Source organism: Drosophila pseudoobscura, chromosome X (assembly GCF_009870125.1).
Source record: "Drosophila pseudoobscura strain MV-25-SWS-2005 chromosome X, UCI_Dpse_MV25, whole genome shotgun sequence".
Lineage (NCBI taxonomy): Eukaryota > Metazoa > Arthropoda > Insecta > Diptera > Drosophilidae > Drosophila > Drosophila pseudoobscura.
In genome coordinates, this window is record NC_046683.1 from 31,689,464 (window position 1) to 31,706,327 (window position 16,864).

The 16,864-nt window shown below is 42.6% G+C and overlaps 1 protein-coding gene across 3 annotated transcripts in view; it reads left to right on the plus strand.

Moving 5' to 3' along the window:
• Positions 1 to 11,966, plus strand: part of LOC26534447 (cerebellar degeneration-related protein 2-like) — a 140,510-nt gene extending 128,544 nt beyond the window's left edge. The window contains exon 6 of one of the 3 annotated variants that reach the window (XM_033382726.1): positions 11,602 to 11,966. In XM_033382726.1, coding sequence (XP_033238617.1) covers positions 11,602 to 11,916 — 315 coding nt within the window. In that variant the 3' untranslated portion in view covers positions 11,917 to 11,966. Of the gene's footprint in view, positions 1 to 11,341; positions 11,384 to 11,601 lie in introns of those variants that run through there. The other 2 variants (XM_033382730.1, XM_033382728.1) reach the window with 2 other exon arrangements.
• Positions 11,967 to 16,864: the final 4,898 nt, after the last annotated feature.

Below are 16,864 nucleotides of genomic sequence, written 5' to 3' on the forward strand. Positions count from 1 at the left end.
CACCATTTGAGTTTAAGGGTCCCATTTTACTATATATTATTTGGGATAATGGACGCCGAAGATAGGGAAAGGTTGGAAGGAAATATGAAAAATTTATTAGAAAACCAACATAACCTAGATGATTTAATTAAAACACTAACATCGGTGGTGGAGTCAACCGTAAATATTCTTAAAAGAACTACCGAGGAAATAAATTTGAACTTTAGAAGTATGAGCGCTAGAGTAGAAAACATAGCGGAAGCATTAAAGGAAAATTTCTATGTGTACAAAGAATCTATAAATTTCTTTATGGTAATAAAGCAACTAAGCTCCTTGATTGAAGAGTGCGATAAAATTCAATCAGCAGTTATTAATCTACTGATAGATATTAATCATGGTAGACTAAATCCAAATATTTTAAAATCTATAAAGGGAGAAATAGCAAAAATGGTGCTTCCAGGAAAAAGAACAGGAACAGAATTGAAGGAAATTTACAGCATATTAACAGCGAAAGGAACTTTTTTGATGACAAATTAGATCTGAACGTGATGATTTCCTGTTTGGTAGACACGCATCCCATTTGTTTTGGATAATTCCGATGCCGGTTGAGCATGAACAAGAATTAGTCAAGGTAGATTTGAGCTTCAGGTATATAGTATATAACTTATATTTTTGTGTGTGCCACTGTGCCACTCGAGCCCTTCGGGGGTGTATCGGGCAAGACTGGTGCACGTGCTGGCTCCGGCTATATTGTCGGTAGTATGGGGGGGTTTCTATACTGGTCCTTTCCTTTACGTGCTCGCGTCGACGCATTATCTTACTAATTTTTTTGTTCGCGTGCAATACCCTGCGAACGACCGTATGATTAGTGTCAGAGGGTTGGGGAAGTAGGATGAGGAGACTGGGGGGAATTAGAAGGGATAACGGAATCAAAGGGAAAGGGAAGTTGGCTTCCGCCATGCATATCCGACCCGACGGGTAGCTGTGCTGGTGTTGGATGCAACAGCCATGGCCCTCCCAACCTTGATCATCCAAATTCCTGAGAAAATATGGCTTACGGATGATCCCTTTTCTCGTCGGGGTTATACCCCATCTCCCACACCAATCCCTGCATGTCTCCTACAAATATTTTAAAACCTATACAGTTAAAGGGAGAAATAGTAAAAATAAAAGATAACTTATTAGAAACATTGGTGCTTCCAGGAAAAAGAACAGGAACAAAATTGAATGAAATTTACAGCCTATTAACAGCAAAAGGAATTTTTGTTGATAACAAATTAATTCTGAACGTGAAGATTCCCCTGTTTGGTAGACACGCATCCCATTTGTTTAGGATAATTCCGTTGCCGGTTGAGCTTGAACAAAAATTGGTCAAGGTAGATTTGAGCTCCAAGTATTTAGTATATAATTTCGAAATTGATTCCTATCATTCGATGACTGAAGCTACCTTGAATAAATGCCAAAAATGGCAAACGAATAGAAGAGTATGCGAATGTAATTGGCCTTGGAGCAATGCCAATGATAATGCTTGTGAGATAGCTCCTTTCAAACCAAAAGGTATTTCAAATTGCGTTTATAGGAAGATAGCAGAGGCAAGGTCGTTTTGGGTCGAATTAGAAAGGCAGGGTAGGCTCTTCAAAGTTCCAGTAAACACTAATGCTAGAATTCAATGTAGTAACTCAAATCAAGAACTAATTGATCTTCCACAATAGGGATTTTTAACAATAATACATGGTTGTACTGTGCGAACCGATGATAAAATACTAGTACCTCATCACAGTATTCAAACAGAAAGCTACGAGCCCATTTCATCCTTTTATACAAGTAATATAAGTAAAATACCAAAAATTTCTTGGCATCCATTAACAGTACCATTAATTAACCACACAGAAGAAATGGATAAGTTAAGAAACGAATTAAAATTGTTAAAAGAAGGTCATCATGATTTAAAAGGACTTAAGTTCCATCATGTATCTGGACATGCGGCCTTGATTATCGGAATCATAATAATAATAATATTAATAATCTATGCCATAAGAAGAATTAAAGTAGCACGAAGACTACGAACGACACTTCCCTACCCACTGTAATTGACTGTAAATCTGTAATAAATCTGTACTTATAATTATAGCTATAAAGAAAATCTATACAAAAATGACACTCTTCGCCCTTTGCAGAATGTTCAAACATGAACATATTATCGTCAAAACCATGCCACTTGCAGAATGTTCAAAAATAAACATATTATTGTACACATTCACTCATGTATCCAAAAAACTGATCTCTAAAGAAATCACACAAAGTAGATAAGTAATAACTGTTCGGGTGTCAACAAAGATCTGTAACCCATTAAAAGATACTACAACAAAACACAAGTGGAAAACACAGTTAACCAATGCATTCTTAAAATAACACTAATGTAAGAATGCACTCAAATAGACACCCACAGTAAAATGTATCTATTGCGTAGGTCTAACGGTAATTATAGAATACAAAATTGTAACTCCTACCTCATTGTGAAATCACATATAAAGCTCTGATTTTAAGAATAAAATTTAGTTTGAATTTACAACTTAACTCGGAAATGTCTAAACTTTTCTTTTAAGGTCTCAACATTGGCTGATTACTTCACTTATATATTTTAAGCAACGAAAACGGATAGTACTTGCGCTCAGGTTCCATGAAGTTTAACAATTTTGTTTCCTCTTCATAGAATTAGCTATTAAGCCTAAGCCTAAGCCTATCTGTGTTTCTGAAGCGGGTCGAATTCGCCTAGAGCTAGAGAGAGCTTTTTCGTGATGTCGCAATTCACCCGTTGCGGACATCCTCGTCGACATCTGATATGCCAATAAGAAGAAGTTAGTCGTCAGATCAGAGACAATTTCGAAATGATGCAAAACAGACAAATAATGCAATATACGACTTATAAGGTAGCCTTCCAAGTATTTTGAAAGTCTTTTAGATTAGCTCACAAAAATCAACACCACATACTGAAAATGATCGGAGAGCACACAGCCGGTCTGTGGGTAAATTGCCCATCATTTGGCTCTGGAGTCCAGGCTTGTTTATAATGCACGACCTGACTGTCGCCCGGCAGACCTCCTGATTGTTTACTATAAAAACACAATCTCTAAAGATACTCGGAAATGCTCGTGGGCTGGTATGAAAATTCGTTTGTTGTAGATAGCGAACTTAAGTCTGCACAAACTGTGAGCGTTTTGTTAATAACAAAGGAAACTTGTCATTGTATGACATAGGAGTCCCCTAACGCGCAACAACGAAAAGGAGCACCCCAGTCCCCGCCTCTTCATGCATAAAGAGATTCAAACGCTGAAGACTGGGCTCTAACCTGATGCCTTTACAAAACCTTTTAATATCTTTCTGATACTCAATTTTTTGTATAACCTCGAACATTTTTCGACAAGCCTGGTCGTTTTTTACTGGTAAAGGAATTACTTCTAAATTGAGACTTCTGATTTTGACTTTTGAATCGGAACCCGAACACGAAAACTCTTAGCAGTTTGAGGTGTGCCGATTACATCGATTTAGCCACCACGGTCAGTCCGACCCTCATCGTCAGCTTTTCTCCAGAAAGCTCGAAGTGCGGGTTTATTGGTCAGATCTCTTCTTCATCCTTCAAAAACGCTGGGCCACTAAACCAGATCGACGGCACGATTTCCTATAAGTCACAATCATGGAACTATTTCTGCTGGGTTCTGTTGGCATACACCGCTACGAAGCGTCCCTCGACTACTCTTGAATCTCCGCCATCCGGTTCGCAACGAATATTTACAACGATGAAGGGTGGGATCGGGTCTAGGTTAGGTTAGGTTCAGGCGGTAGTCTGGGGGAGTGATGAAACCCCCCAAGCTTATTTGGACCTTTAAAAAGGTCCGTTGTAATGCCGCATGGGCATGTGCCCCTTCTCAATGCCTAAAAAACGTGGAGAACAAGCTGTTGCAAATTAAGGGCAGTCCCATCCGGAGGGGAGAAGTGGGGCACCGATTCCTCCCCTTCCTCTTCGCGACAATTCCTGCAGAAGTCGTTATGAGGGATTGACAGTCTAGAGGCATGAGTGCCGATCTGCCAGTGTCCCTTAAGGGCTCGACTAACTGCAGAGCACGGTGCTCTGCTGAGTCTATACAGCTCGGCTGAGCTGCGGCAGTCATTTCCAGTCGCTGAATTCGACAATATTCAGCCTAAGGCTTTAATAGCTGCTTGGCTGTCCGAGAAGATGCACACTAAGTGCGTGTCTAGAAGTAGTTTGGGGTAAATTAAATGGCCTCCTTGATGGCCACAACCTCCGCTTGGAACACATTGCAGTGGTCCGGGAGCCTGAAGCAATGACTGATGTTCAGCTCGCTGCAGTAGACTCCGCCTCCCACGCGGCCGTCTAACTTTGAGCCATCAGTGTAGAAGTGAACCGCATTTTCGGGCCCTGGTTCGCCCATCTCCCAGTCCTCCGTAAATGGGATTGATACCTGGAAAGGCGTCGAGAGGTGATCAGTAGGGCACAGTTTGGCTTCTTTCATTCTGAGGGCGGAAAGTGTTGCCACCTTCTTTCCCTTGAGATCCACAGGGAGGAGGTCCAGCAGAGTATCTAGGGCTTCCCCTGGAGTAGTGGGTAGCCCGCCGGTTATGTATAGCTCTGCCATGCTTTGAACTCTGCTGAGTTTATTGAGGCATGGCCTTTTGTCTAAGGCTGGTCACCATACCACCACTCCATAGAGCATGATCGGTCGTATGATGGCGGTGTAAAGCGGTGTAAAGGACTATATAGGGGGTCATTCCCCATTTTAGTCCGATGGCTTTCCTGCAAGTATAGAGGGCCATTATGGCTTTCTTTACTCTATCCTCTATGCTCAACTTCCAGTCGAGCTTTCTATCGAGGATAAGGCCGAGATACTTGGCGTTGTTGCTGAAGACTAGCACTTCCCCACATAGTCTTGGGGGAATCAGTGCCGGATCTTTGTACTTCCTAGTGAAAGTACCAGTTCCGTTTTAGACGGGTTGACGCCTAGACCGCATTTGTCTGCCCATTTTGACATCTTCATGAGTGTGCTTGTGCACTCACACAGCGTCTGCAGAAATTTACCGGAGAATGCTATGGCAACATCGTCCGCATACGCCACCACGCGGCAGCCACCCCCCTCTATCTTCCGCAGCAGTGCGTTCACTGCCACGTTCCATGGGAGGGGCGAGAGGACTCCGCCCTGCGGTGTGCCTCTGCTGACAAATCTGGTGCACGTTGACGTCCCCACTGATGCCGCAACCGTCCTGCATTGTAGCATCTGATCGATCAGGCTCACCGTCCGGGAGTCAGCCCCCAGGTCCGTCAGTGCACCCGTGATGGCGGTCGGGATGATTTTATTAAAGGCGCCTTCTATGTCGAGAAAGGCTACTAGGGTGTACTCCTTACAGTTGAGGGACGCTTCTATGATCGATGTGATCGTGTGTAGGGCCGTTTCGGTGGATCGTCCCTTCCGAAAGGCATGCTGGGAGTCTGAGATTAGACTAGGCGGAATATTCCATCGTCTTCAGAGGGAAAGACGATAGACTTATGGGTCTGAAATCTTTGGGGGCAGTTTGCGACGGCTTGCCTGCCTTGGGAATGAAGACGACTTTGATATGAAGCCAGGTTTCCGGGATATATCCATGGGAGAGATTACTTCGTATATTCTTTTGAGCCAATCAGTGGCTCTTTGTCCAGCGTGAATCAGTAGGGAAGGGATGATGCCATCTGGCCCCGCAGACTTGTATGGTTTGAAGCTTTTGATTGCCCAGGAAATGTTCTCCTTGCTTAGCAGGTTCATGATATCACTTGAGGCAACGGAAGGAGCCGCGATGTAGTGTGGTCTGTTTTCAACGCAGCCGGGTAAGTGGGTGCTACGGAGAAGATTTAACGACTCTTTGCCTGACGTTGTCCACGATTGGTCGGCATTTTTCAGGTAGCCCAGAGTGAGTGTAGTTTTCGAAAGAACTTTGCGCAAGCGCGAGGCTTCTGAGTTATTCTCAATGTCGCTACAGTACTTACGCCATGAGGCGCGTTTGGCTTTCCCTAGTTCTTTATTATAAGTTGACAGACTGCCCTTGTATTCGGCCTAGTTCCGCTCAACGTTCTCAGCCTTAGCTGTGTTAAAGAGTCTCCGGGAGGCTTTCCGGAGTTCTCCCAGTTTAAGAGTCCACCATTCAGGTTTCTTCCGGCCTCTGCTCTTGCCAGAGGGGCAGGATTTATCGAACGCCTCATTGCAGGCGTCGGTGAATATTTTAACAAGATGAGTCGTGGCCTCCCTGGAAATCTCCTCTTCAGGTGGAGTCTCATGGAGAACACGACAGAGGTGGTCTGAGTACCGAGTCCAGTTTGTCCGCCTGAGGTTCCGGAATTGAGCTGGTCTCGGTAGTAAAAAAGAGAATATGGTTGTATCTCATGAGAGGCAAGTGTGAGGTCCAGGACCTCCTTGCGGTTTTTAATAATGAAGGTGGGATCACTCCCCCTATTTAATAGGACCATCTGGGTGGTCAGTAAATAGTTGAAAAGGTACTCGCCCCTTTCGTTAGTGTCAGTGCTGCTCCACTGACAGTGGTGTGCATTGGCGTCGCACCCTACGATTGGGCCGGCGTCCTTGGCCTCGCAGTCTGATATTAGCGGCCTGAGCGCCTGTGGAGGGGGGTCTGGTTGGTCGTGACCCGTGTACGTGGAGCAGATTCTCAGTGAGCACCACTGGCTTCGAGGCTCACTGCTGCTTGGTCTTCATTGCTGAAATTTGGGAGCAAAAATAAGTGCAAATCTCTTTTTGCAAGAATGCTGGTGCGGGTTTTACCCGCGGTATCAGCTACGTAGAGCTTATAGTCAGTAGTCCTCAGACCAGAGACCCTGTTTCCGAGGATCCAGGGCTCCTGAATGAGGACTATGTCGGCTCCACCCTTGACCAGGTGGAGCAAGAGAGCAGCGCATGCTGCCTTACAATGGTGGAGGTTTATCTGCAGGAGTATCAGTGACATTCCTGATGTTCACCTCCACCATTGTCTTGTCGTGGTCGCTCTCCGAAGAGTCCAGCTCCTCCCCGACCCCGATGTGCTTTAGATTCCTAGTAAGATCGCTCGCGTACCCAAATACCCATCTAAGATGTCATCCAACACTACTGATGCCTCGTCCGACACCGACACAAGCTTGATCTCCATGCTAGAAATCTCCGGGGGCTCTAGGTCTGGCTCGACCGTCGGTTGCATGCCCTTAGAGCCGGACTTGTACGGTACTATGATTACCTTCTTGTAGCCGTAGTCCAGTGCCCTCCGTGTCGTGGATAAGTCTAACCGACTCCTCGTTCAGGCCGAGGATGATTTGGCGCCTCTGTCCGTTGCTCTCCTCTACCTTGGCTACCTTTCAATCGGCTGTGGGAAGGTGAAGGTTGCAGACCTACAGAATCCGGAGAACCTTATCCGGCTCTGCAGGCTTCGCCGAGACCCACGCTCTGGCCCTCGGCTTGCTGGGGATGTGGGGATGTCCTCCCATATCACGGCCTCCAGTTTGGCTCCTTGGTAGACCTCCTTGAGCGATGCTACCGCCTTCGCGTAGAAGGCCGCCAAACGAGCATTTTGGCAGGCGATGGCTTTCACTCGGCCTTGGTGCCACCCGGCGTCCTCACACCTGGGCCTCCATTTTCCTCCAACTCCTGGCGGAAGCGGGATTGGAGCTCGTTGTCTACGAGGTGCCATTTGTCCCGAGGAATCTGCCCGTCTTTAGAGCCCCTGTCTGAGACTCCAATTAGGGTTTTTCCTCTCGCCACCTCGGCAAACGAGGGGTTGCTCAGTGTTTTCGTCCTCTTGGCCTGTTGGACTTGCGTGGTGGTGTCCTGCGCCGAGCGTTGCCGCTTGCTTGCGGCCTTGTCTCATAATGAGATAATAATAGAGAATGAGAGCTTTGCAGACTTACTCAACCTTTTCAATACACCGAATAGCCAAAAATGGGGCTGGTCCATTTCCATATGTATTGAGCTGGTACTCAGAGGGGTCTTTTCTCTACACTATGAGATGAAATTGTGTAGTCTGTGTAACTGTAACTGTGTAGTCTGAAGGTAGTAATGTCGAATACAGCTAATCCTGTATCGTGAGACCGACCATCAGTATGTCATTCAAAGCCACCTGAGAGGTCGTCTTACAAGACGCATCGAAAATGACACGGAGCTTTGTGGACTGGACGTGCTCTGGAGCCTTAAAACACACTGATGTGGAATAAAATAATGTGGAATTTTAGGGATTGTGTTGTCTGTTGGAGGCATGTCACCTAAGGAGAGGTACTGTTGCATGAATTCCAAGTATGTTTTGTACAACTTAGGGTCATGAGACAATAATTTTTCCAGCGACAAAAACCGGCGTCTGAAACTTTAAATGAGTTGCTTGAATACTGTGATCAGATCTGAGCGGCAGTTCTACTACAGACCTGAGTAGTCTTTCTACTATTTAATAATCGTCATATAACTTGTGCTCAGGAGACTTTTTAGAGGACGGTAATTCTTCCAGTGATCAAACTTTAGTAGTGTGTTGTCGATAGACGCCACAGACTATTTTCGACAACTCAAACAGTTCCTCGCTTCTTGCGTCATAATGTCCGCCACAATCCAGCCCAGTATCGTTTTCTACAGCGTTGGACAGTCCGGACCTTGTTTATGTTGACAATCAGATTAGCGTTTGTTTGTGACTCAGAGTTAAGCAGAGTTCGGGCCAAAACATACTCGCCATTATTTGTTCGGATATAGAGCATGCGCAGTGCAAGGGTTATTCTGATTGGGTGGAGAAGAAGAATTATTATTTATTGCTATTTGGCACTGTGTAAGGTATAATATGAGCTGCCGCTGACTCGAAATTTCTTAGCTTTGCGTCGTACTGCAGTGTGGCCTTGTTGCGGACAATTAATGCATAGCGCTGCAGATTTTGTGAATTCAAACCTTTGCATTGCTGCCAGTCTATAAAATGAATTGCTATTTTTCGACAATTGGCCTATCGCATTGGAGTATATACATTGTTGGTTTTTGGTATTCGCAGTAGAGCACGTGAATGAGCTCAGATTATGAGGCTTGCTTGGCATAGCTTTTTGCTCCTTCTTTGGTTTTGTGGACTCTTGGGAATTCTTCCGAAAGATGCAGTTGGCAGTTCGCTGTCAGTCCAAAGTGGCAGCTTCTTATAATCGATCTGTTCTTCCCATTTCTGTTTGGTCACTAAATCGACTCTGTTCTTTCAACAATAATGCACCATATATCGATGAGTTGGGGATGGTGAGGTTCCTTAAGGACGATGTTGATTGCTGGCTCATTTTGGGAGACTAAACAGAACAGCGATAGGATTTATGAAGATCAGCTTTTTAAGCTAGTCCGGCTTTTTCATAGTTATTTTCGGTTACTTGGAACGGCCAACGGGGACAAGCGAAAGCGAAAACAAAATAATTCACTTCTACACCTATGAACGTATGTGTATGTTGTGTATTTGTATACGTTTGCAATGATTCACCCGAATCGACGACTAAATACCGAATCTAGTATTGGTGAGACACGATTTGTCACAATTACTAGTTGGATCCTACTGAAATCAAACATATATAAACTACAAGTGCAGGGTAGCGCGTCACACGATCATCGGTTTGGCTCAAGAGCGCCAAACGAAAGGACCATGAAACAACAATGACGATAAGCAACAGTGACTAGCGAAAGCGAAAAATACACCGCTGCACCTGTGTATATTGGTATGCGTGTCCTTGGTCAATGACCAATACAGGGTAGCGCTTCACTTGATGATCGGTATAATCAAGAGTGCCAAACGAGCCAACGGTAACGAGCTCAGACTAAAAATACCGCTGCACCTGCGTATATTGGTATTCGTATGCTTGGTCAATGACCAAAAATATGTAGAACGATGACGGTAGAACTGCATGCAGGGTATTTGCGCGGTCGATGTGATAATTTTGTAGCTAAAAAAAAAGAACACTTGGTGGCTGCTTATTAGTTAGTTTAGTTTAGTTCGAAAACGAAAAGTACTTGTGCTCGGGTTCAATAATGTTTAACGACGCCAAAAGCGAGAGAGAGTGATATTAGCTTCCTCGGATCCCAAAATTTAACACATATAAGAGACATTCCAAATTTAAAATCTGTGTATTCACCTGAAATGATTGCCCTATTCGAAAATATTAAAAAAGAGTTTCAGTAAATATTAAAATATTTATTAAAATGCATATTTACTAAAAGAGCGTGTCCTGGCTTAACTAAAATTTATATATTGTATCTTAATTATGTCTTTGTTAATTGTTAGCTAGCTAGAATCTTAGATAAGAAAGTAATTAAACAACATCACTGCAGTGTACACTGGTTTGTAATAGTTCAATCATCTTGATTTACTTCTATCCATTCAGATCGAGCTATGCACAGAACAAAGAAAGAAAATAACTATAGGAATATTGAGGTTGAAGTCATTATCATGAAGAAAGTGTTTTATTTCCAAATCTTAAGAAATAGCTCGGCCTAAAGAGATTTGATTCCAACGATGAAGTCATCTCAGAAACAAGTGACTATTTTGAGGACCTCAACAAATCCTTTTTTTTTGGAAGGGATACACAAATTGGAGAAACGTTAGACAAAGTGGATAAAGCTAAAACAAGACGGGTTGGAAAATAAAATGAGATTTTATCCAAAAACCTGTGTTTCATTCATAAAGTTACTCATTTATTGAACAGCTCCCTGATATGTAAAATAGTAGCACGAGATTTGCAGTTAAGCTAACGAACATTCTCGCCCAAGTCTTGCTAAATTTGAACAGCAGAGAGTGCTATGAAAAATAGTTTTCGATGAACTTCATCACAAAAGACCACTGGATTCAGGGATGATTCAAGCTTTAAACCAACCTATTTGTGTCGTATTTGGTACCTCTTGTTTTGTAATTTCGCCAATCTTAGATTATTTGTTTTGGTTGAGAAATTTCAGATTAATTATCCTCTGAGTTTCTGAGGTTTCTTTTTTTTTGCCACACATTTTACTAAATTTAAGTAAGTAACGACCGTTGAAGGAACTTCAAGATTAAATTTTGCACAGTTCGAATCCTTGGTCAACAATAATGTCCAGACAGACTAATGAAAAGAACAAGAACATAGCTCAACATAACATGCTAGTATGTATTTTAATTCCTCGCTGCACTTATGTATATCCACTTCAACATGTATTTATTAGGCAAAGATCAACTACTTAAAATGTGGTTGAGATTACGTCCTTTATAACAAATAGCTATAAAAGCACTCAATAGACGGATGTTATTTGACCATTTAGTGTTTACGCAAAATCTTCTAAGCTGGAGTGTACTTATATTTCTACTTAAATTTCAGGTTAAAAATCTAAAACCTGCTTTTTAAAACCAAAAGGGTACTACCTTCAGAACGCTGAAAGACCTTTCCTATATCTGGAAAACTGAGTTCAACCACATTCAAAATGCTGACCGTGTTGAATATTTTTATTTTAAGACAACTCATTGGAACTGCAAGGGTATCTACGCTTTGGCATGCCAAAGCGATCTTTAATTCATATTAATGTTAGTTTTTTTTTATATATGATTTAAAAATAAATAATGACAAATATTTTTTGGTAGTTTTTAGATTTTAATTGTAGAGCAGCAGATCATCATTTATTTGAACATCGGAATATAGCAAACTCAACTGGCGTCGACGATCTTTCTCCTACTAATGACAGTCTACCTTTGGTTGTAGTTAATAATATGTGCGATAAAGGCGCTGTAAAATGTGAAGACAACGAAGTACTGGTTAAACTGATCAGTGATTTGGAGCTTATGAAACGAGAATTATTAACGGAGCAGAAACGTTGCGCGGAATTGGAGGAGCAATTGATGGCCATAAGTAAATACAAAACATCTTTTAAGGTTTATTTTTGTTTCTCTTTACTCTGAAAACACAATCAAGCTAACCTAAAATGTTATAAAAGTGTATTTACGTTTTACTTATCTGTTTATATACATATGTATGTGTCCATCATACCTATAAAGTCAAATTTGGTATGTACCACGTGTCTGACAAGCATGAGATTATTTATTTACCCGGTACTCTGAGAGTTAAGTGGAATTTTAGATTCGTGCATATATGTATATGTATATAACATTCAAAAGGAACTGTTTCCGAACCTATAAATAATTAAATTCATATAGGTATTTTTGATATGCATTAATAGCCGCGCCTATGACACGCTACAAACGATGTGTACTCTAACTATATCAAGACGTAATTAACAGTGCATGCGCAGCTGCAGCCGGCTTAGCGACGCTGTTGAAAAGCAACAGATTACAAGAGCGAGTTTAGATAAAGAAAAGAAAATATGAGTAGAATGCACTATCTGTCAGAAGTCAGCATTACTATAAGACGGCTTCACTATAATATAAGATGGCTTCAGAAAATACGATTTTCAAAGCTCCCTCAATATCACGAAACGCTATCATGAAGCTACAAATGACAACTTCATGAAGTTCCGTTTCCGTTTCTTGTAGTTGTAGCCCGTCTAGCCGGTCTCTCAAAGATTTTGAAAAGAAAGGACGACAGACTGATTGGTCTGAAGTCTTTTGGGGTAGAGGAGGCTTTTCCCGCTTTGAGGTTGAAGACAACATGAGGGAGGGATTTTTCCCACTGAGTTATAATATATTATGTAACAAGTTAATGGCGATATCTCCAGCATTTGGAATTTCGGCCGGTATGACATTATTAGGACCGGTTGTCGGCTCAATGGAAAATGGTCCACTTACCATCACTGCCCATCGTAATCAGCTCAGTGTTGCTCCTAGTTATCACGTTTGGCTCTGTTGGACAGAGTTCTGCTGTTTCTTCGTATGATATTTATATGTTCTGACTACCAGAGAGTCTTCTTTTTTCCCCTTATTTTGTTTGAGGGACATTATACCTAAATTATACCATATCCGGTGGCATGAATCTCTTCACCTGTTCAAAAGACGATTTAGACGATTGGATCAGATTGCAATCGGTCACTTTATCTCGGAGCGATATATTTATTTATTTATATAAAGCTAATAACTAGTTAAAACTATGTATTAACAGGGTGTGGGGCTATAGCTGCTGAGGCCTTAAGCTCACTATAGTATTAATTTACGTTTGAGGATGTATGTGCTTATATACATATGTACAGGGTTGTTTCTATACGTTATTATATGTTGTGGAGGAGTTATTATCTAAAATACTAATTGTGTATATGTATATGTACAGGGATGATTGTTTATGAGGTTATATGTAGTGAAGGATTTTAGATTGGTCTAGATAGTTGAGGATTATTTTTGCGTTTTTGTTGTTAGGGTTGGAGATGTATTGCATGGGGTCGGTGTTATGGAATATTGAGGATCTTTGAAGAGAGAGGGCAGGGCATGCGTATAGTATGTGTCTTATGTCTATGGTTGGGTTGTGGCACAGTGGGCATGCGCTGGAGGATGTTTTATCCATGTAGTGGGCATTGGTGAGTCTTGTGTGCCCTAGTCTTAATCTATTTAGGATGACTTGGTGTCTTCTGTTAAGGTTGTTTAGGAGTTTGGGGGGAGGATGAGTGGAAGATAGGTTGATAACTTGTTGGTACCAGGGGGAAGTCTTAGTGAGGAGGTCTGTTTGTTTGGATATGAGGATTTTCTTAAGGAATAGTGAGATGTCGTTAGAATTATGATTGGGGGTATATATGAGGGGTAGTTTGGAGGTAGTTTTGGCTGCGGTGTCAGCAATTTCGTTCCCTTTTATGCCAATGTGGCTGAGTATCCATATAATTGTTATTTTTGGGAAAAGTTTGATGACGAGGTTACGGATTGTGGTGGGGTAGTACGAGGAGTTGTTGGGATTGGTAATTGCGGATATAGAGGAGAGTGAATCAGTGCAGATAGCGTATCTTCCGCGTTTGTTGCGGCTTAGTAAAATGGCTTCGTGGATAGCTATGATTTCGCTGGAAAGGACTGAGGAGTACTGTGGAAGTAGTCCGGATTTTATGGTTGATGTCTCATTGCAGATGCTATAGCTGGTAATGCCTGCTGCTTTGGACCCGTCTGTGTATAGGAAGGTGTGTTGGTGGAGGTTGGATTTGATGGAGTGGAAGAGTTGGTGGAAGACTAATGGGGGGGTGGTGTTTTTATCGTGTTTGGATAGGGTGATGTTGGTTGCTTTAAGGATGGTTGTCGTGTTGAATTTATTGGTGTTGGAGGTTTTAATCGGGGAGAACGGTATGAGGTTATTCTGGAAAATTTGTTTGGCTGTGTCAATCGTGCTAAGCAGTCTGTGTTTTTTTTTTTTGTTTTTTGGGAGTAAGTTTAGGGGGGTGTCTTTAGCGTGGATGAGGTTTTTAAATATTTTGCCAGTTAGAAAATCTCGCTTGTTTTCCAAGGTGTGTATGTTGGCTTCGGATAGAAGGTTGTTAGTGGGTGTGGTGCGGAATGCACCCAGGGCGGCTCTTGTTGCTGCGTTTATCGTAGATTTCAGCCGGTTAAGCTGGCTTTTTGGTGCGTAACCGTATATGGGGAGGCAGAAGTCGACTTTGGATATGATTAGGGATTTGATAATTTGTACAAGTGATGAGGTGTGGCAGTTGTATTTTAGGGACGAGAGGTGTTTGATAATGCCTAGTGGCTTAGCAAGGTCAACTTTGAGTTTGTTGATGTGAGAGATCCAGTTGTATTTGGTGTTGATTGTGAGGCCAAGGATTCTGAGTGTGTCGGTAGCTTGGATGGTTGTGCCACCGGTGAGTATCTTGGGTTTGCAGTTGTGTTTGCGGCATATATGAAGGAGTTGGGATTTTTCTTTAGAGAGGATTGAGCCTGAGTGATTGCACCAGTCGTCTATTTGGTTAAATATTGTTTGGATGTTAGTTGTGGGACTTTTTTGTTTGTTGTGATTGATGAGTAGGTGGAAGTCGTCGGCGTACGCGCAAAATTTGATTTGTTTGTGGAGGGAGATGATATCGGTGAGTGAGTTGTAAGCTATGAGGAAAAGGATGACGGAGATTGGGGAGCCTTGGGGAATGCCATTATTTAGAGGGAAGATATTTGATAAGCTTCTGCCGGTTTTGACGAGGATTTTCCTGTTGGACATAAAGTTCTTAACATAATTAAGTATTCGTGGCCCTACTTTCCATTTTTTTAGTTGGTTTATTACTGTGTGAATACCAATTCTGTCGAAGGCTTTGGTGAAGTCTAGCGAGATGACTGTGAGGTGTTTTTTCAGGGCGATAGCTCTGGTAGCTAGGTGGTCTACATAAAGTAGACTGTCTAGTAGAGATTTGCCTCTTTTGAACCCTAGTTGGTTGTTGTGGATCAGGTTGTTATTTAAAACAAACCACCACAACCTTTTTGCGACGATCTTGTCCAGAGTTTTGGCTAGGCATGATTTTAGGGAGATGGGTCTGTAAGAATTGATATCGGTTCGGGGCTTTTGTGGTTTTAAGATGGGAAGGACTAGGCTGAGTTTAAGGGATTGTGGGATGGAGGAGTCGAGTATCTTGTTGTAGAGGGTTAGGATTCTGGTTTTGAGGGGGTAGGGTGAGTTCTTTAGCATAGGGTAAGAGATTCGGTCTAGACCAAGAGTGTTGCCTTTCAAGGTGGACAGTGCTGATGTGAATTCGATTAATGTTATGTATTTCTCGATTTCTAGGGCTGAAGGTGTTGGGTTATAGTTAGAAGGGGTATTAATGAGGAGTTTGTTGGACAGGAATGTTGGGGAGAAGTTGAGGTCGTCTGCTTCTTCTGACCATGTCTGGGCAAAGGAGTTAGCTATTTCGGATTGACAGGTTGTTTGTGATTGGGTGTACGGGTTGTGAATGGCATGGATATTTTTAGTAGGGTTAAGACCGCAGAGACGTCTGATGTTGGACCATGTTGTGGTTGGATCTGAGTTTGGGTGTATATGGGTTGTGAACTCAAGGATCGATTTACGTTTGGCTTCTCTAATTGCTCTTTTTAAACACGCTTTTGCTTTTTTATATTCTATGATGTTATGGTTGCTAATGTTGTGCTTGAGGTAGTTCCATTTTACGACTTTGTCTCTTTTGAGGAGTGAAAGTTGTTTGTTCCACCAGGGAACAGTGCGGGTGAGAGAGAAGGTGGTGTTTTGTGGGATAGAAAGGTGGGCACTTTGGATAAGTATTTTTTTTCTTAGGGCGGCTTCTCTATTGACATTGTTATCTGATTGGGTTGTGGAGATGGAGCGGGCTGCATGTTTCCTGAAGAGATCCCAGTCTGCGTTTTTGAGATTGAAAGTAGGTTTAGTGGTGAAGGGGGAGGGGGGATAGGGAGATGAAGTGTTGAATAGTGTAAGTAAGATGGGAAAGTGGTCAGAACCGTAAAGGTCATCTATCACTTGCCAGAGGATCTCTGGAGCAATTCTTGATGTTGCAAGTGAGAGATCGATGTGGGTAAATGTGTTGTGTGTTGAGAAGTGGGTCGGAGTATTATCATTAAGTAGGATGAAGTTCGAGCGGTCTAGGAATGAGGCTAATGTTTTCCCTCTGCAGTTGGCCTTAGGTGAGCCCCAGTAAGGGTGCCAGCTGTTGAAGTCTCCTAGGACAATGGTGTGGTCGTTTGCCGGGCTGAGGACGTTTTGGAGGTTACGGGTGTTGAAGGATTTGTTAGGGGAGATGTAGGCGGATATGATATTGAGGTTTGATTTGGACCTTATGGTGACGCCTACTGCGTCAAAGTCTGCGTTGAGTTGAATTTGGGTATGAGAGATGGAGTTGTGGATGAGGAGAGCTGTGCCCCCGAAAGCATTTGTGGGGTTGTTGTTGCAGTAAAGGCTAAAGTTAATTGGGATTGGAAGTGAGATGGGGTTCATTATGTGGGTTTCCTGTAATGCAATAATTTGAGGGTTGTG